At 33.9% G+C, this 21,270-nt stretch overlaps 1 protein-coding gene across 7 annotated transcripts in view; it reads left to right on the forward strand.

The window, feature by feature from the left end:
• LOC136026532 (rap guanine nucleotide exchange factor 4-like) overlaps positions 1-21,270 on the forward strand; it is a 788,659-nt gene that overhangs the window by 577,773 nt on the left and 189,616 nt on the right. For 3 of the 7 annotated variants that reach the window (XM_065703200.1, XM_065703202.1, XM_065703205.1), the window contains one exon: positions 7,197-7,343. The exons of the other annotated variants lie outside the window; for them this stretch is intronic. In XM_065703200.1, coding sequence (XP_065559272.1) covers positions 7,197-7,343 — 147 coding nt within the window. The remainder of the gene's footprint in view (positions 1-7,196; positions 7,344-21,270) is intronic. 7 annotated transcript variants of the gene reach the window in all.

Genomic DNA, 21,270 nt, shown 5'->3' on the forward strand with positions numbered 1-21,270 from the left:
CAATGGGTCAGCCAAGAATGTTGTATATTCGCAAGTTTTACGCATATATATATATATATATATATATATATATATATATATATATATATATATATATATATATATATATATATATATATATATATATATATATATATATATATATATATATATATCTATATTCACAGGTGGGACACAAGGACACAACTACAATGGCGCGTAACTAATATGGCGCGTAACGACTTACGCTCGCGAGGAGCTTGGGGGCGCGAAGCGCCCCCACCAACTAGATGTTGGGATGGCGCGAAGCGCCACCCCAACAGCTAGTATATATATATATATATATATATATATATATATATATATATATATATATATATACTAGTTGTTATTTATTAATATATACACAGCTAGTATTTATTACATATATACAGCTAGTATTTATTTATATATATATATATATATATATATATATATATATATATATATATATATATATATGTATATATATATATATATATATATATACTATAATATATTGTATACTAGTTGTATATATTTATATATATATACTAGCTGTTGGGGTGGCGCTTCGCGCCAATCCCCCCCCCCCCCCCCCCCCCCCCGCGCGCGTATTTCGTTACGCACCATATTAGTTACGTGCCATTGTAGCTGTGTCCCTGTGTCCCACCTGTGAATAGAGATAGATATAAATATATATTTTTAACTACGTAAAACATGCGAATATACAACATTCTTCGCTGTCCCATTGTCTGTGCATATAAATAGCATTTATATTCCCTGTGTCCCGGTCGTCATTTGTGTCCTGGTGTCCCAGTTTGTAATTTCTCTTTGAGTGTCTCGTCATTTATATTCCCTGTGTCCCCGGTCTGTAATTTCTATTCAAACAATCCCTGTGTCTAAGTCGTCAATGATATATCCCGCCTGTGCCCCCGGGGTCCCCATTGTAGTTGTGTCCCTGTGTCCCGGTCGTCATTTATATTCCCGGTCGTGATTTGTGTCCGGGTGTCCCAGTCTGTAATTTTTCTTTGAGGTTCCCGGTCGTCATTTATATTCCCTCTGTGTCGGTCGTCATTTGTGTCCCGGTCTGTAATTTATCTTTGAGTGCTTTTTCTTTTTAGTTTTTTTCAGTTTTTTACATTTTTTCAATTTTTTTTTATTCTTTATTTTTCAGCGTCACCATGAAGTACATACCGCCGAACCTTTGTTTTTTAACTTAAATCTGGTAGGCATTCATGACCTTATCCAAGTCAAAATACCAAACCCAATCATCATCTCTATCATTTTCAGTTTTGATATGTTTTGACTCTCGCTTTTCAGGTGGATTTTCATCTAACTGCGCGGTTTTGCGTTCTTTAGCCGCAAGCCTGTTTTCTTGCTGTTCTTGTGATTCCTCGGCACGCTTTCTTTTCTTACTTTCTCTATCAGCTGCAAGCCTGTTTTCTTGCTGTTCTTGTGATTCCTCGGCACGCTTTCTTTTCTTACTTTCTCTATCAGCAGCAAGTTTTTTGGCATACATTCTTTGAGCAGCTTCCTCGGCTGTTGCCATTGTAGGTTCTTCAGTCATTTTACAATTAAACATTTTTCCGTGAACGCATGTCTTAAATATCTTTAATGACGTCACCGTCATAGCAAAAATGACGACAACTAACTTCATGACGTCAGTCGACACAGAAACATGACGTCACCTGACGGACAGACAACTTATTTTTATATATATAAGATATATATATATATATATATATATATATATATATATATATATATATATATATATATATATATATATATATATATATATATATCATGAAAAGAGAAATCACCAATGCTACAGCACAAACACAAAAAAAAAAAAAAAAAAAAAAAGAGACAGAAGGAGAAAAGGAAGACTGTTTTCCTAAATTAGTGATTAATATAGACCAGCACTTGAATGAGGCCTTAACCCTACTCATCCATACCATCACATAGGTCAAACAGCATAGCCACACACAATCAACCATAAAGAAACATATATATTGTGATTCCTCGGCATGCTTTCTGTTCTTACTTTCTCTATCAGCCGCAAGCCTGTTTTCTTGCTGTTCTTGTGATTCCTAAAAGGTATCCTTAAAAGGATACCAGTCCAAAAAACTAGTAAAACTATTTTTTCACGCTGAATACTTAGTCTTCATTAAAGGTTTCAGCTTGTTACTTTCAGAGGAGCCTTATCATTGAATTTAAATTTAATTGAATTGTGTTATTGAATTGTTGTTGTTTGCAGCCTTGTTATTGAATTATTTTGTAGACTGATTAGCTAAATAAATTCCAAGATGCCTCTGACACTTTATCTAAGTCACGTAAGACTTTTAGGCAAGGAATCATCAGTATTTGGCTTTGGTTAATCAACTGGCTGAGATCTTGCATATCTTAATGGAACACATTTTTAAATACAATCTGCAGAAAATGTGTCTTTTGAGCAGCTTCCTCGGCTGTTGCCATTGTAGGTTCTTCAGTCATGTTATAATTAAACATTTTTCCGTCCACGATCTTCTTACAATTAAAAATTTGTCTTTGAACGATTTTTCTAAATACCTTTAAAGACGTCATCGTCATCACAAACATGACGACAACTAACTTCATGACGACATGATGACATGACGTCACGACATGATGACATGACTGACCCATAGACAACTTATTTTTATATTAGAAGATTATTATAGAAGATATCATGCATATACAAAAGAACAACATTAACCACTTTAAAAAGTCAAAGACTTGTTAGTAGTGGCTAATAAACATTCAATGAACAACAATACCGCAAACATCAACAAAAAAATGCAATAAAATGAGATGGAAGTGGGAAAAAGAAAACAAAATAAAAATAAAGAAGAATAAGAGAGAGAAAGAGAGAGAAAAAATCTTCCTACTTAAAAAAAGAGACATTAAGCCATCCCATTTAAAAGATTTACCTAATTTCTTCCCAGAAAGTGGTTCTTCAGTCTATTCTTAAACTGGCTAACATATTCAGATAATCTTATATTCATTGGTAAAGAATTCCATACTACTGGTCCAGCAAACCTTGGACTAAAACTTACCCTCTGAGAGCTGCGATACTCGTATACCAAATCATCCATATTTCTAGTCTAATAACTGTGGCATGAAGGATTCCTTGTAAACAATTTGACGAAAAATTTCAGGGGACAAACTATAAATACTCTGATATATAAAGATAGCAATTTGATAATCATGAAGTTGGCTAACATTAAGGAACATGAGTTTCCTATAACAATTAACTGTTTTCACCATGGACAAAATTTCCTAGTAGTATAATAGCTTTATTTTGTAAAACCTGAACACGTTTAAAATTTGTATGAAATCCGCCAGTCCATATCACACAACCATTAGAAATATAAGGCACGACAATAGAATGATAAAGAGTTAAAAGGGTAGAACGAGGTAGCTGATTTCACAGACGTTGAATCAGACCAAGGCCTCTAGATATAATAGCTTCCACCTAATCACTATGTGCTTTCCAACTCAGATTTTGATCAAGCTCTAAACCAAGGTATCTCATCACATCTACTTGTTTCAATGGCATATTACAAAGAAATATTTTTCCACTTAAATCAACTGGACTTTCTTTCCGACAAAACAATATTAAATGATTTTTAAAAAATTCACTGATAAACGGCTAATCTTTGTAAAAATTAAAAGACTACTTAAAGCTTGATTAATTTTCTCCACAAGATCACCAGTATTTCGTGCAAGAGTTGTCAATACCGTGTCATCAGTGAAAGAAGTATTAACAGCATCTGGAACATAAAACCACATAGTATCTATATATACAAGATATAACAAAGGACCCAAAACAGAACCACAATTACACAATTTATAAAAAGTTTATTAGAAATAATATCATCAAAACATACACGTATCGACCTCTCTATCAAATAAGGTTCAAATCACTTTATTATACTACCTGTGACTCCCTGTGACCTTAGCCTATCAATTAAAATTTCAAATTCAACCGTGTCAAACGCTTTTTTAGAATCTATAAAAACTGATAAAATCATTTCACCATTTTCCATTGATGCATTTAGAAAAGAAAATGCTGCATAGCATGAACAGTAGAGTGGCCTTTCCTGAATCCGAACTGACTATCACTTAAAAAACCATGTTTTGTTAAATGTGCATAAAGCCTTTTCTGATAACTTTTTCGGACAGCTTTGAGAAAACCAAAAGAAGAGAAATTGGTCTCCAGTTATATCATCTGTCTTAGAGCCACTTTTGTGTAGAGGAATCACTCACGCCTCTTTAAGTGTTTGCGGGAATTCTCCTGATTTCAGGGATAAATTAATCAAGTAAACAAGGCCTGGTAGGAGGTAAACCATAATAAGCTTAAATGTCTTAAGGTTTATACCGTCACTACCTGAAGTGTTTGACTTCATACTATTTAAAATTTCTTTCAATTCCTGTATATTCGTTTCTTCGTCTCTATTATTATATTATTCTCAGGCCTCTATCATCAATAAAAGCTTCCTCACTTGTTACTTGACTCAGTGGCTGGTCTTCCTTTTGAACCACTTCGCCAATCGTCGAGAAGTAGGTACCAAAGTGATTCAAAATGCTCTGTTTGCCTTTGTAGACTTTTCCATCCACAATTAGTGAAGTCGGCGAATTTTTCTGTTTGTCACTACTCGGCACTTCTCTCAAAACCTTCCATGTTCCTTTGGAGTCCCCTTTTCTTGCTTCAAGTTTCGATTCATAATAGCTATTAACACAAAATCTTCGTAAAGTATTCGCTTGATTTCTTACTTTTTTGAACTCTTCAAAAATATCAGCACTTTGGCAATCTAAAACGACTGATACGATAGATTTCTCTTCTTAATCATCTCAATAAGTTTCGGTGTAACCCAAGGCTTTCTCGGTGATTCCCTTGTATTCCTCAACACTTTAAGTGGACATGTTTTATCATATATAGGCTGAAGAATATTCATAAAAATATCAAATGCATGGGAAGCATCGTCTGTCTCATCAAAAACTGGTTTCCATTACTAAGGTTCCATTAATTGGTTCACCTTACTAAGCTACTCAGCAAGGTTTTCAATATTCTGCATTTTTAATTGACATATTTGCTTTTTTCCTACCTTTTTCTTTTTGGCATTTACTAGTGGCACAGAAGCTACAACTGGGAGATGATCCAAACATGGGAACACTAGAACATCAGCAGATCTAGATTTCAGGTACTTCGAACTAACAAAAATGTTACCTTTTATAGTTGCTGAATGACTAATTTTACGTGTCGGGACCCCAACAAGTGGAAATAAATCATTTGCAACCATCAAATTTAAAAAAAACAAAATTAATACCATGTAAATCATATAAATCAAAATTAAAATCTCCCAAACAAATAAAATCCAACTGGCTAGATGCCGCAGCTCTCATTAATATGGCTAATCCTTCCGTGAAATCCTCCAAACAAGCACTTGATGGTTTATAAGCCTCACTTACAATAATATTTTTTTAAATTAATAGCCAGTTCACTATTTTCGTAATAAATAGTTATAGGTAGTAATTTTGGTAGATTTTTAGTTGAGATGTTTTCAGCTATCTCAGAGAATTCTTGAGCTGGAAGAATGAGATTTCTAGCTTTCCCTTTGTCTTCAACTTTCCTTTTTTAGGTCTTGGCAAAAAAAAATTATACAAGACAAGTCTACAACTATCTTAACCTTGGGAAGCTTTTTTTTCCATAATTTTGGTTTGAGCCTCTTCTTTGAAACTAATTTCAAAAATCCAATTTAAACAGTTTACGTAAGACTTAAAGTCGCATCAGGACCTTGTTCCAAATTTGTGACACACTTAATTTTGAGATAAGGATTAAACAGAATAATTAGGCTTAAAGTACTTTTTTTGGTGACTAATATGTGCCGTAGATCTATTTTGGAAAGTTTCAACTTATATCACAAAGTTTATCCAATGTCATCAAAGGTCAGTGGGGTTTGGAGAGAGACAGGGCAGAATTAGTTATTTCAAAAGACTTTTTATACCAATAATTCATGGCTGTAGACCTATTCCTGACAGTTTCATTTCCCAAAGAACAACTTTCCAAGATAATAAAAGCTTTTCGTCTAGAACTTTAACTAATTTAGTAGCATCTGAGAAAGTCTAGACAAAGTCTCATTTGATCTCATAGATCGTTGCTTGGGTCCAAACACCAGTTTTTGCTACAAAAAAGAAAAAAAAAGAAAAAAAGACTATTTTTGTCTATTTTAAGAAACTATGAAAATACCACTATTATCTTTATTGTCTTTCAATATTCTTCTGAAGTTACGAAGACCTTTGATTTTTTTTTACATTAATTTCCAAACAGAAATAGAAAGTGAATAGTTTTTTGTCAAGTTGAATTTTTTTGTAACAACTATTTCGGTAATACACTAAAGCATGTTGGTAGCCAGCAATTATTCGTAGTAATTTAGGGATAGCTGAGAGTCTCATCATCAACTCATCAAATTTCATCATATAGGTCATTAAATGTTCATAATGTTTAAAATTCATATACACCATTCTTTTCTTCCAATTTTCTTTTAAATCCAACTAGATCTTTCATATTTTTAAAATCATATTCGAAAGAGGCATAAACATTGGATAATTTTGCATCAAGTCCAATTATTGGTAAAATAAAATTATATTAGCAATAAACAATAACTATATTTGAAGTTATTGGCTGACAGAGTCTCTAGATCAAGTATCGTTTATTCTAATATATCATTACTTGAAAAATATATCCTTGATGTACAATGTAAATTGTTACAGGTCAATGTTATTAGTTCAAAACCAGTTCTAATCAGGAAATTAAATTGCCATTCACCCCGGAAAAAAAAGTTCGTATAGGCCTACTCTAATTTTTTTTTTCAGTTTTCTTTTAAATCCAACAAGATATCAAATGTTTTTTTTTTCAGTAGACATAAACATTGAATAATCTTTTAGTAAGCTGAATTATTGGTAACAACTATGTTGGTAATAAGAAATAACTATACTGGTAACAGACAATTAACGGTATCCATTTCGGACTAGTTGAGAAAGTGTCTAAATCAAACATCATTTTTCACTTTTCCGTCAGTGAACATAGCCATTCATTATTGCTTTTCTGCATTTCTCATTGCCAGGATATAAGTGCATTGTAATCGATTTTTTTCACAATTTTTCTTTATTAGAATGCAACAAGTGTATCAATCCTCGACCGAGGATCTACATTCGGTGAGTCTGTTCTTGACGACGCTCCCAGGAAAATGACAGCTGTTACTCGAGGACCATGCCTGTTACTAAGAGTGGAAAAAAAAGACTTTATTCAATTATGGGAGGTGAGTTGTTGCAATGCTAAGTAATAAGTATTTTTTTTCTAAATGGGATTTTTATCTCACAATATGCCAAATAGAAAAAAAATCTATTACCCAAAAATAAGAACCTTTTTGGCTAAAAATGAAAGATTAACGCGTTCATGAAATAATAACTCGTTAGCAATGTCATGACATCTAAAGTGATCTAGTACTTATGCACCAATTGAAGGATAAATGTTACAAAGCTCCTTGGTTAGTTGCTAAATACTGACTAGCTACTCAAAGCTTTCATTTTTATTTTTGCTCTTTTTTTATGCTCCAGGATTCTTTTTTGTATGTTTGTAGATAAAAACACATTCTAAAGTTGATTCAAATGATATTTTAATTTTAATATTTTAGCGAAAATCTTTAATTTTAATGCTTTTACACTGGATTTGAGAATCTAATTAGAAATTCCATTTTTTTTTTTTTTTTTTTTTTTTTTTTTTTATGGACTATGGTTTTCCTTTCAATAGGTTGCTGCTACGGCTGTTACCATTATTTTTAGTGTCCATTGAAACTGATGAACTAATATTAATCGGTAATAACTTGTTGATGCATTCAGCAGCATCACTTAAAAGGAAAGGAGGAAGGGCTTTTGTCCTCCCATTATTTTTACCTGAATTAAAAAGCTTTTTGGTATTTTTAGAGAAAATTGTTTTTTTGGTCATTTCATTGAAAAAATTAAAAATGTTTTTTTAAACTGTATATAGCCCCTCCTTTTAATATTTGCGAACTAACGTCAATGAATGTATTGTCATAAAATTTCAATACGTCACTACAAAATTTCGGCTCAATTGAACAATCAGAATGGGGTGAAATATTCACTGATTACAAGATATTGTATATATATATATATATATATATATATATATATATATATATATATATATATATATATATATATATATATATATATATATATATAGGAAATAAGTTAGAGACACTGAAGGATTTTTATTGATACGGGTTATAAGCTTTTATGAAAAAAAGAGAATTAATTCACTACGAAGGATTTTCGACGTAAGTGATGGCTTTACCTGACCTTTATCTTTACTGGAAGTAACCTTGTGGAATCGGGTTCAAGACCAATTGTAAAATCATGCATTTACTGCTTTTAGGGAGTGTTTCTAGCTTACGTAAATTTACCGTTGCATTTACTGTTTCTTACTGTTCTAATTTATGCAAACGAGCACCACATTTTTTTTTCTTAGGTAAACTAAAGTAGTGCTCATGATAAGCGGAAAAAAGGTATAGACCTAAAAAGATGAGTAGAAAGTAAGTAAATATATCCACCCACCTCCTCCAGAAGTAGGTTTTAAGGACAATAGGAGGGGTGCATATCAAATAGCGCTTTAACAGTAAATCACTAGTCTAAGTAAATTAAAGTTGTGATGAGCGTTAAGATCATGCAGTGGTATCAATTGATAGAAATTAGAGGGAAGGGGGTAAAATGTATAATTTTTTAAATGTAGGGGAGCAATATAGTGTCTGTTTTCATCTGTTCAGTGAAAAAAAAAAAATTCAATTAAAGTACAAGTAAAGGTACTCTTCAAGATCTTGGGGGGAAATAAAGAGGATACATTCCCCCTCTCCCTTCTTCCCCCAATTGACGCCATTGAGATCCTGGTTTATGCATAAAAGTAAAGAAAAAAATAAAACAAGATTAAAATTTAGATGCTAGGATTTTTTCTGTAAAATCCTTGAGAAATACAAGGTTTATGTGCCTAATGCTCATGCAGCGATAGAATTCGTTAGCAACGAATGGAAAAGTTAAACTTTACACTGGCTTTCAACTATGAGATGAGCCAATATAATGGATGACAAGCTCAAAAGCCAATGTCAAACAGTTCGTGGCAACGAACTGTAAGTAAGGAGTCAAGTGGCTCAATAGTTTCTGAAGCTCTAAAAGATGGAATTTTGATACCAACAGATGTTTAAAAAAATATTGGCTTATTATGCTGGTTCAAAATATATAAGTTTTGTTAAGTTTAGTTTCAGCCATCAAAGACTATGAGCCTGAGAAAATTTGCCTGAATTTGGAAAAAGATGGAAGCACCTCTTAAAAGTTGATGAGACCTTAATGAAAATCACACCATCAAATTCAGTATATCAGAGAACCTTGTTGTAGAGGTTTCAACCTCCTATATGCAAACATATTGGATATTGTATCTTTTGCCAGAAGAAATATCACGGATGCGTGTTATTTTTTTTTTCTTTCCCTGGGGTAATCACACCAACTCAGCAGTCCTATAGTATTAGGAGAGGGCTCATTCCAATGGAAACTAAAAGCTCTAGTGCTTTTTTAAGTGACTAAGATGATTGGAGGTCAACTGGGCCTCCTCCCACATCCCCGTTTTCCCCAGAATCGTCCATTTAAAATTTTAAAATAACAATTTTATTCGTCATAGTTGAAAGGCCCAACAACTATATCTTGGATATAACAGAACCCCCCACAGCCCCAGGGGAAACGTCCTCAAGTTATAAGCTTTGCCCATTGTGGACGCATAGTATTTGTTATTGGAAAGCATGCATACATTTTCAGGTGGGGGTGGAAGAAATGTCCTCGCTCTTTACGCTAAGTTTGAGTTTTGTCCCAATTTTTTAAGAACGACTCCTGAAACACAAGGGTCGTTTAATTGGAAAAACAAGAAGGGTTTTTAAAAGTACTCAAACATTTTAGCGTAGAAATTGAGACTTGCCAAGGGGGAATCCCCTTTCATATATGTAACAGTTTCTAATTGCTTTAATTTATAATGTTGCTCCTAACGTTCAGCTGAAAAAACTTGTTTTTTTTTTTTATTAAATTTAATACATCTTAAGGCATATAAGACATTATTTGCATTACTAGTAACAGCATATCAGGTATAGTTAGAGGTGGATTATTTCTTATGTAATAATTATAGACCTTCATATGTGTAAGGAGGGGACTATGGGCCAGATGCCCCCTCCAGAAACTTGAGATTTTTATCATTTACTACAATTTTTATATTGTTCATATAATTCATCTTCTTTAAAATCTTTTTAACGTTTTTACCCTTCTCCCCGGAATGATAACCCTTCACTCCTCAAAACAAAATTTTACATACGTTTAGGGTATACAGCCCCTTCGTCACATCGTTTCTGACTTGAAAATACTCCCTTTGAAAGCATCACAACCCCAATTTCTGTTTTAGAATTTTCTAGTCTGCTCGTTATCTTGAAAATTCCGGTTATGTTTATCTAACGGTATGTGGATTTAATTTCTATATTCACATAAAACTTTGCGGGTGGGGTATACACCAACGGCAAAACTGTGGACAAGTCTAAAAATCAATAACTTTATTGCCACGACACCAATTTTAATTTTCTGTAGCGACCCGTTAAATCAGCCTTGGGGGAGGGGGAAAATTTATGAAACGCTAAAACTAGACCTACGTAAATATCTCTTCAATCCCTCCCATTCACCCCCTTACCTTCTAACATAGAACAAATGGTGGGATTAGTGTAAAGCCCATAATGGCTATGACCATAAGGCCAGATGTTACATTTTTTGTGGAGGGGTATTAATTTCAGAGAATGCGAGATTCCGAAGAAATGGACGAATCTTCAAAAAATATAGGACAATAAGGAGGAAAACTGCAACATTTAGGGGGAGGCGCAGACACCCAAAGATGTTCAAGGGTATATCTTTTTGTCCACAGGTCAATATATAAGGAGTGGTGGGAATTAAGCTTTAACAAAAACCTGTAATTCAAGCATCATGCATACCCTCCCTCAATACTTAGTCAAATGCTGTAACTTCTCTGAAACCCGTTCTTAACTGCTCTAGCCTCATCATTTACGAAATTTTGTCTTTAATACTTTGTCTTTTTGTCTTGTCTCTGTCTTGCTCCTGAGATATCTCCCTTGACTTGGAGTTTATATTCAGTTCTCGATTAAGTTCTTTGTTTCTGCCACCACGATAAGGTGTAAAAGAAATTAACTAGTGGGCAGCCCCTCGTGTTTCCTATCAGGAACTATGGCCACAATTTCTCTCTTGGTACTGTTTCTTAATTAATGCCTTTTCTACGGTCTCAAGATTAAGATCAAAGGGCAGAAGATACATTTTACTCCTTGCTTAAATGAAACTACCACTTGATCTTTGGGAACTTTGGTATCTTTCAAGACCTTTCACTGCCAGTTAAACCAATTCAGATAATACAAAAAGGGAGCATAAGCACACATGAACAAAGTCAGTTGTATTGGCCAATTCAATCTGTTTTCTCCTTTCGTATTTGGTTTTGAAAAAAATAGTAAGTCCTCTTTATTCTAGATTAAATAAAAAAACTTTTTTTTTTAACTGAAAGCAAGGAGCGACATTAAAACCTAAAACGAACAGAAATTACTCCGTATACGAAAGGGGCTGTTCCCTCCTCAACGCCCCGCTCTTTGTGCTAAAGTTTGCCTCTTTATCTCAAATCAAATTAAAAAAAAAAACAAGTTTTTTTAACGGAAAGTAAGGAGCGACATTAAAACTTAAAACGAACAGAAATTACTTCGTATATGAGAGGAGCTGCTTCCTCATTACGCCTCGCTCTTTACACTAAAGTTTGAATCTTTCTCTTAACTCTACGTTTTAAAACAGTAAAAACTTTAGCGTAAAGAGCGGGGCGTTAATGAGGAAGCAGCCCCTTTCATATACGAAGTAATTTCTGTTCGTTTTAAGTTTTAATGTCGCTCCTTATTTTCCGTAAAAAAAACATGTTTTTTTTTATTTAATTTCTGAACATTTTTGAATCAATGAATGTTTTGATTTTGGCTCTCCGCAGATGAATAGTTAAAACAAAATTTGCATTTTTGTTTTTTGGCTAAATGGGTTTCTCATAATTTTGATCGAATGATATTGAGAAAAAAAGGAGCAGGGGAGGAGGCCTAGTTGCCTTCCGATTTTTTGGCTACTTAAAAAGGCAACTAGAGCTTTTAATTTTTTACGAATGTTTTTATCGGTAAAAGATAAACGTAACTTACAAATCAGCTTACGTAACGAACTTCTGTATTCTCATTTTTTTATTACGTATATGAAGAGGTTAATCCCCTCGTCAGTACCTTGCGCTTTACATTAAAGCTTAAATTTTGTCCCAATTTCTTAAGAATGACCCCTGAATCACAAATTCCGTAGAATAAATAGTTCAAATTACTAAAAATACTTTAGCGTAAAGAGCGAGGTATTAGGAGGAGGTGAGCCCATCATATGCGTAATAATTTCTGTTCGTTTTAAGTTTTAATGCTTCTCTTTACTGTCAGTTGAAAAAAAATTTTTCATATTTATTTTTTCATTGTTTTTTTTTTTAATAATGCTAGAAAATCCTACGATCCCTTCATGAAAATTTTCTTCCTTCATGACAAATTCCTCCAAGGAAAGTTCCCCAGCATATCCCCTCTTATCAACTCCTCCAAAACCTAAAAATCCCCCTGAAAACGTCTATACACTTCCAAATAACTGTTACTATATGTAAGCACTGGTCAAAGATTCTAACTTGTGGCCCCTCCCACGGGACTGTTGGGGAGTCAGTCGTCCCCAAAGACACAGTCATAAGATATTTTTAATACACTTAATAAAATGGCTTTCTCAGAATTTTGATTTGGTGACTTTGGGAAAATAATTAGCGTGGGAGGGGGCCTAGGTGCCCTCCAATTTTTTGGTCACTTAAAAAGGGCGCTATAACTTTTTATTTCCGTTATGAGCCCTCTCGCAAGGTTCTAGGACCACTGGGTCAATGCGATCACCCCTGGGAAAAAAAACAAGCAAACAAATAAACACGCATCCGAGATCTGCCTTTTAAAAAAGTACAAAAATTCCAAAAAAATAAAAAAAATTTGGATTAAATTTAAAAAAAAATTTGGATTTTTATATAAAATATAAAAAAGCAAAAAATACAAAATTCCACGTTTTTGTAGATTGGAGCATGAAACTTCTACAATAGGGTTCTCTGAAACGCTGAATCTGATGGTCTGATTTTTGTTAAGATTCTATGACTTTTAGGGGTTGTTTCTCCCTGTTTTCTAAAATAAGGCATATTTTCTCAGGCTCGTAACTTTTGATGGGTAAGACTAAACTTGATTAAACTTATATACTTAAAATCAACCTTAAAATGCGATTCTTTTTGATGTAGTTAATGATATCAAAATTCTATTTTTTGGAGTTTTGGTTACTATATTTGGTTACATTTTGGTAAAAATAGAGTAAAGAGAAAGAGTCAAACTTTAGCATAAACAGCGGGGCGGTGAGGAGGGAACAGCCCCTTTCATATACGAAGTAATTTCTGCTCGATTTAAGTTTTAATGTCGCTCCTTACTTTCAGTTTAAAAAAAAATTGTTTTTTTTATATTTAATTTCTGAACGTTTTTGAATTAACGCATGTTTTAATTTTGGTTCTTCGCACATTAATACTTAGAACGAAATTTGCATATTTTTTTGGCTAAATGGCTTTTTCTTAGTTTTGGTCGGACGATTTTGAGAAAAAAGGTGTGGGGAAGGAGGCTTAGTTGCCCTTCAATCTTTTGGTTACTTAAAAAGGCAACTAGAACTTTTAATTTCTTGGGAAAGTTTCTATTAATAAAAAATATACGTATCTTCCGAATTAACTTCCGTAACGAACTTCTATAATCGTATATTTTTATTACATTTTGAGGGGGTTTGCCCCCTCTTTAATACCTTGCTCTTTATACTAAAACTTAAATTTTGTCCCAATTCTTTCAGAATGACCCCTGAATCACCAAGGCCGTAGAAGAAATAGTTGAAATTACCAAAAATAATTTGGCGTAAAGAGCATGTATTTAGCGGGAGATGAAGCCCTCATATGCGTAATAATTCCCGTTCGTTTTGTTTTAATGCTGCTCCTTACTTTCAGTTAAAAAAAACTTTTTCATATTTAACTTTTCATTGTTTTTGTTTTAAATAATATTAGAAAATCCTCCTCCCCTTTCATGGAAATTCTCTCCTCCCATGACAAATTCCTCCATGGGAAAATCCTCCCATGTAACCCCCTCCCCTCAGCCCCCTCCCTATCCAAGAAAAAATTCCCCTGAAAACTTCTGTATACTTCCCAAGAACCATTACTATAAGTAAACACTGGTCAAAGTTTGTAACGTGTAGCCCCTCCCCCGGGGACTGTGAGGGAGTAAGTCGTCCCCAAAGACATAGTTATTAGGTTTTTCAACTATGCTGAGCAAAATGTTTGTAGATAGGAGCTTGAAATTCTACAGAAGGGTTATCTGATACGCTGAATATGATGGTTTGATTTTCGTGAAGATTTTAAGTCTTTTAGGGTATGTTTCCAGCTGTTTTCCAAAATAAGACAATTTTCTCAGGCTCGTAACTTTTGATAAGTTAGACTAAATTTGATGAAACTTATATATTTTAAATCAAAATCCAATCCTTTTGATGTATCTATTAGTATCAAAATCCTATTTTTCAAAGTTTCGTTTACTATTGAGCCAGATCGCTCCTTACTACAGTTCGTTACCACGAACTGTTTTAAGTGTTTTATCCTCTTTTCAAACAGTTCGTGGTATCGTGATAACGAACTGTTCAAACAGTTCGTGGTAACGAACTGTAGTAAGGAGCGACCCGGCTCAATAGTAACCGAAACACAAAAATATGGAATTCTGATGCCAATAGTTATATCAAAAGAATCGAATTTTAATGCTGATTTTAAATATTTAAGTTTCATCAAGACTATTCTTACCCATCAAACGTTAAGAGCCTGAGACAATTTGCCTCATTTCAGAAAATAGGGAGAAACACCACCTAAAACTCATACGATCATAACGAAAATCACACCATCAGATTCAGCGTATCAGAGAACCTTAATGTAGAAGTTTCAAGCCCCTATCTACAAAAATGGGGAATTTTGTATTTTTTGCCAGAAGACAAATCACGGATGCGTGCTAATTTGTTTTTTTGTTTTGTTTTTTTTTTCCGTGGCGATCATATCGACTCAGTGGTCCTAGAATGTCGCGAAAGGGCTCATTCTAACGGAAATGAAAAGTTGTACTGCCCTTCGTAATTGACCAAAAAAATTGGAGGGCACCAAGGCCCCCTCCCATGCTTATTTTTTCCCGAATGTCACTGGATTAAAATTCTGAGATAGCCATTTTATTCACCATAGTCGAAAAACGTAATAACTTTGTGTTTGGGGACGACTTACTCCACTGCAGTCCCCTTGGAAGGGGCTGCAAGTTACAAACTTTGACCTGTGTTTACATATAGTAGCCTAATGGTTACTGAGAAGTGTACAGACGTTTTCAGGGGGATATTTTTGGTTTGGGGGGGAGTTAAGGGAGGGGGGTGTAGGTAGGAGGATATCTCCATGGAGGAACTTCTCATGGGGGAAGAGACTTCAGATGGAGGGGGCGCAGGATTTTATAGCATTATTTAAAAAAACAATGAAAAAATAAATATGAAAAGTTTTTTCTACTGAAAGTGAGAAGTAGCATTAAAACTTAAAGCGAACAGAAATTATTACGTATATGAGGGGTTTACCTCCTGGTAATACCTCACTCTTTACGCTAAAGTATTTTTAGTAATTTCAACTATTTATTCTACGGCCTTTCTGATTCGAGGGTTATTCTTAAGGAATTGGGACAAAATTTAAGTTTTAATGTAAAGAACGAGGTATCGACGAGGGGTGAGCCCCCTTACATACGCAATAAAAACATACAAATATAGAAGTTCGATACGTAATTTAACTCGTAATTTACGTATATTTTTTACTTACGAAAACGTTCGTAAACATTACAAGTTGTAGTTGCCTTTTTAAGTAATTAAAAAATTGGAGGGCAACTAGGCCTCCTCCCTCGCTCCTTTTTCTCAAAATCTTCCAATTAAAACTATGAAAAAGCCATTTAGCCCAAAAAAATTAATATGCAAATTTCATTTTAATTATTTATGTGCGGAGAGCCGAGACCAAATATGCATTAATTCAAAAACATCCAGAAATTAAATAAAAAAAACATATTTTTTTAAATGAAAGTAAGGAGCGACATTAAACTTAAAACAAACAGAAATTACTTCGTTTATGAAAAGGGCTTTTCCTTCTCAACGCCCCGCTCTTTACGCTAAAGTTTCTTACTGTTTTAAAAATAGAGTTAAGAGAAAGAGTCAAACTTTAGCGTAAAGAGCGGGGCGTTGAGGAGGAAAAGCCCCTTTCATAAACGAAGTATTTTCTGTTGTCGCTCCTTACTTTCATTTAATAAAACGTGTTTTTTTGTGTTTAATCTTCTTAATAAAACGAGTGGGAATCAGAGTTTTTGATATTAAAGTCATTGCTAGTATTTCTCGATTCCTAATGGGGACCATTCTTCTACAAAAAAATAAATAAAAATAAATTACATAATCTTAAAAATCGATAGACACTTTACAATTTTTTTTTCAGTGTTAAGTAAAATTTGTGTTGCGTAGCATATCATCTTTTGAGTAACCAGAACCAAGTAATATTAACAGCTATGTACAATTGAATGGCTGCTAACCAAATAAAAGAGTGTGGTTTCCTATCTATGTTTTTATAAGGCGGGAAGTGAAACCTCGAAAATGGATTTTCTTGGCCATTTTCTTCATTTTCATGAAATCCCTTCAAATTAGTATGGAATTGAGATTATTCCACTTATCAGGGGCTATCATCAGATATTATTCAGGAGCTATCGGAATTTTGAAACGTTACAGGTGCCATCCCCCTAACCCCAGATATTTTGACCAAGACTGTAATGTATAAGAGGTACTGTTTATAATCTAAAAAAAATAATCTGTAAAAAATAATCATAATCTAAATTTTATCATAAAGAGTATGGCTTATGGAAATCGGAGCTTCCCTGAGATTTAAGATACTTATTTCTCGTTTCAAGTTTTAGGTCAACTTATACATTTATTTGGAGGAAAATATGTTTTTTTTTAATTTTTTCATTTTGTAAAAATGAAAAAAGCTTCAAAAATTCAAAATGAAAATGAAAATCCTGCTTGTAGAAGCAGGATTTTGTTGCCTTTACTTTTTTATTAAATAAAAAAACAAGTTTTTTCAACTCTTTCAAGTTTCTTTTCTTCAAGTTTCTCTCAACTCTTCTTTTTAAAACAGTAAAAAACTTAAGCGTAAAGATCGGGACGTTGATGAGGAAGCAGCCCCTTTCATAAACGAAGTAATTTCTGTTTGTTTTAAGTTCTAATGTCGCTCCTTACTTTCAGTCGAAAAAATTTGTTTTTTCTTATTTAATTTCTGAACGTTTTTGAATCAATGCATGTTTCAATTTTGGCTCTCCGCAGAGGAATAATTGAATCGAAATTTGCATATTTATTGTTTTTTTGGCTAAATGGCTTTCTCATAATTTTGATCGAATGATTTTGAGAAAAAAGAGCGGGGGAGGAAGCCTAGTTGCCCTCCAATTTTTTGGTTTATTAAAAAGGCAACTAGAACTTTTAATTTTTTACGAATCTTTTTATTAGTAAAAGATATACGTAACTTATAAATTAGCTTACGTAAAGAACTTTTTATTCTCATGTTTTTATTACATATATGAGAGGGTTTGCCCCCTCGTCAGTACCTCTCTGTTTACACTAAATCTTAAATTTTGTCCCAATTCATTAAGAATGACCTCTGAATCGCAAAAGCCGTAGAATAAATAGTTGACATTACTAAAAATACTTTAGCGTAAAGAGCGATGTATTAGGAGGAGGTGAGCCCCTTATATGGGTAATAATTTCTGTTCGTTTTAAGTTTTAATGCTGCTCCTTACTTCCAGCTGAAAAACTTTCTCATATTTATTTTTTCATTGTTTTTTTTTTTTTTTAATAATACTAGTAAATCCTGCGCTCCCTTCATGGAAATTTTCTTCCCCCATGAAAAGTTCCTCAATGGAAAGTTCCCCCAGCATATTCCCCTCTTCTCAACCCCTCCCCCAGCCAAAAAATCCTCCTGAAAACGCCTGTACACTTCCCAATAACCATTACTATATGTAAGAACTGGTCAAAGTTTGTAACTTGTAGCCCCTCCCACGGGGACTGTGGGGGAGTAAGTCGTCCCCAAATACATAGTTATAAGGTTTTTCGACTACGCTAAATAAAATTGCTATCTCAGAATTTTGATCCGTTGACTTTGGGAAAATAATTAGCGTGGGAGGGGGCCTAGGTGCCCTCCAATTTTTTTGGTCACTTAAAAAAGGCACTAGAACTTTTCATTTTCGTTAGAATGAGCCCTCTCGCAACATTCTAGGACAACTGGGTCGATACGATCACCCCAGGGGAAAAAAAACACAAACAAACAAATAAACACGCATCCGTGTTCCGCCTTCTGGCAAAAAATACAAAATTCCACATTTTTATAGATAGGAGCTTGAAACTTCTACAGTAGGGTTTTCTGATACGTTGAATCTGAGGGTGTAATTTTCGTTAAGATTCTATGACTTTATGGGGTGTTTCTTCCTATTTTCTAAAATAACGCAAAATTTCTCAGGCTCGTAACTTTTGATGGGTAAGACTAAACTTGATTAAACTTATATATTTAAAATAAGCATTGAAATGCGATTCTTTTGATGTAGGTGTTGGTATCAAAGTTCCATTTTTTAGAGTTTCGGTTACTGTTGAGCCGGAACGCGCCTTACTACAGTTCGTTACCAAGAACTGTTTGATTGTGAATGAAAATACATTCCCTAAATTCAAAACGTATTGTAGGGACTCTATTTTTGCACATCAGGGGGGTGAGGGGGGTGGGGGTAAAGCATAGCATATATTAAATACGTAAACTAACCATTGCTGTAATTTTTTTTTATGTGTTTGTGCTGTTGCACTGGTGATCCCTCTTCTCATTAAAATTCAATGTGCACAAACACATAAAGAAAAAAATTAAAAAAAAACAGCGATGGTTAGTTTACGTATTTAATATATGCTATGCTTTACCCCCACCCCCTGATGTGCAAATATATAGCCCAAATTTGTTTCTAAACTATTATAGATTTGTAATGACCCCAGATATGGGTCATTTTTAAGAGGCCAAAAAGTGTTTTAAGAGGTCAAAAAGTGCTTAAATCTAAATTTGCGGTAGAAGCGATTATTATATTTCTAAAGAGCATAAAAAAGGCATCGAATGGTATATTTACTTTATATGACAGCGAGTAAAACTGTTTCCACCAATTTTACCTATGTTTCAAGTCAATATCAAAGAAAATTCGACGTATATATTTTTAGTGTATATTTTAACATATTATTAGCATGGCGAATGGATACTTCACAAGGTTTGGACTCAAGGCTGGGCTGATCCAAACTTCGGATCAACCCAAACCAAACCAAAAAATCCCAAAGCTGGGTTTTAAATCCCCAAACCAAAAAATCCCAAAACCAAAGCTGAATTTTACGTTGATCCACAATTTATAATAGCCATAGTCAATAACCAAATATTATTGCCATAGCCAATAAAAGTTTTGAGTGTAAATAAACATCCTGTCACATCTTATCATTTGATTGGCATGTATAGTAGTTTGTTTGAAATGTCTTTGGCGGGTTTGCCAATAGGGGTGTAGTGTGCTATGGGACAGGAGGGGGGGGGTGCAATTTCAAAATCTTGTCGAAACTAAGATAGGCCTATATATTTGAAGCATCCACAGAAACAGATCAGTTTTTTTTTACTATCTCTCAACTCTACTTTTTAAAACAGTAAAAAACTTTAGTGTAAAGAGCGTGGTGTTGAGAAGGGAGCAGCCCCTTTCATATACGAAATAATTTCTGTTAGTTTTAAGTTTTAATGTCGCTCCTTACTTTCAGCTAGAAAACTTTTATTTAATTTCTGAATGTTTTTGAATTAATGCATCTTTTGATTTTATGGCTCTCCACAGATGAATAATTAAAACGAAATTTGCATATTTAATTTTTTTTTAAATGGCTTTCTCATAGCTTTGATTCAATGATTTTGAGAAAAAAAGGAGCGGGGGGGGCCTAGTTGCCCTTCAAGTTTTTGGTTACTTAAAAAGGTAGCTAGAACTTTTAATTTTTTACGAAGATGTTTATTAGTAAAGGATATACGCTACTTACAAATTAGCTTACTTAACAAATTCTGTATTGGCAAGTTTTTATTACGTATATGAGGGGGTTCAACCCCTCATCAGTACCCCGCTCTTTACACTAAAGCTTAAATTTTGTCCCAATTCCTTAAGAATGACCACTGAATCACAAAGGCCATAGAATAAATGGTTGAAATTACTAAAAATACCTTAGCGAAATGCGTTATCGTATTTAAGTTTTAATGCGTATGCGTTATAATTTCTGTTCGTTATAAGTTTCAATGCTGCTCCTTACTTTCAGTTGAAACATTTTTTTCGTAGTTATTTTTCATTGTTTTTTTTTTTTTTTTTAAATAATGCTAGAAAATCCTGCGCTCCCTTCATGGAAATTTTCTTCACCCATGGCAAATTCCTCCATAGAGTGTTCCCCGAACAAAAACCCTCTTCTCAACCCCACCACTCCAACTATAACTTCCCTCTGAAAATGTCTGTACACTTCTCAATAACCATTGCTATATGTAAGCACTGTAAGCACAAACTCAAAGTTTGTAACTTGAAGCCCCTCCCATGGAGACTCTGGGGGAGTAAGTCGTCCCAAAAGACATGGTTATAAGGTTTTTCGACTATGTTGAATAAAATGGCTATCTCAGAATTTTGATCCGATGACTTTGGGACAATAATTAGCGTGGGAGGGGGCCTAGGTGCCCTCCAGTTTTTTGGTCACTTAAAAAGGGCACTAGAAATTTTCATTTCCGTTAGAATGACCCCTCATGCAACATTCTAGGAGCACTGGGTCGATACGATCACCCCTGGGATAAAAAAAAAACAAAAAAAAAACAAATAAACACGCATGTGTGATCTGCCTTCTGGCAAAAAATATATAATTCCACATTTTTGTAGATAGGAGCTT

This window comes from Artemia franciscana, chromosome 4 (assembly GCF_032884065.1).
Source record: "Artemia franciscana chromosome 4, ASM3288406v1, whole genome shotgun sequence".
NCBI lineage: Eukaryota > Metazoa > Arthropoda > Branchiopoda > Anostraca > Artemiidae > Artemia > Artemia franciscana.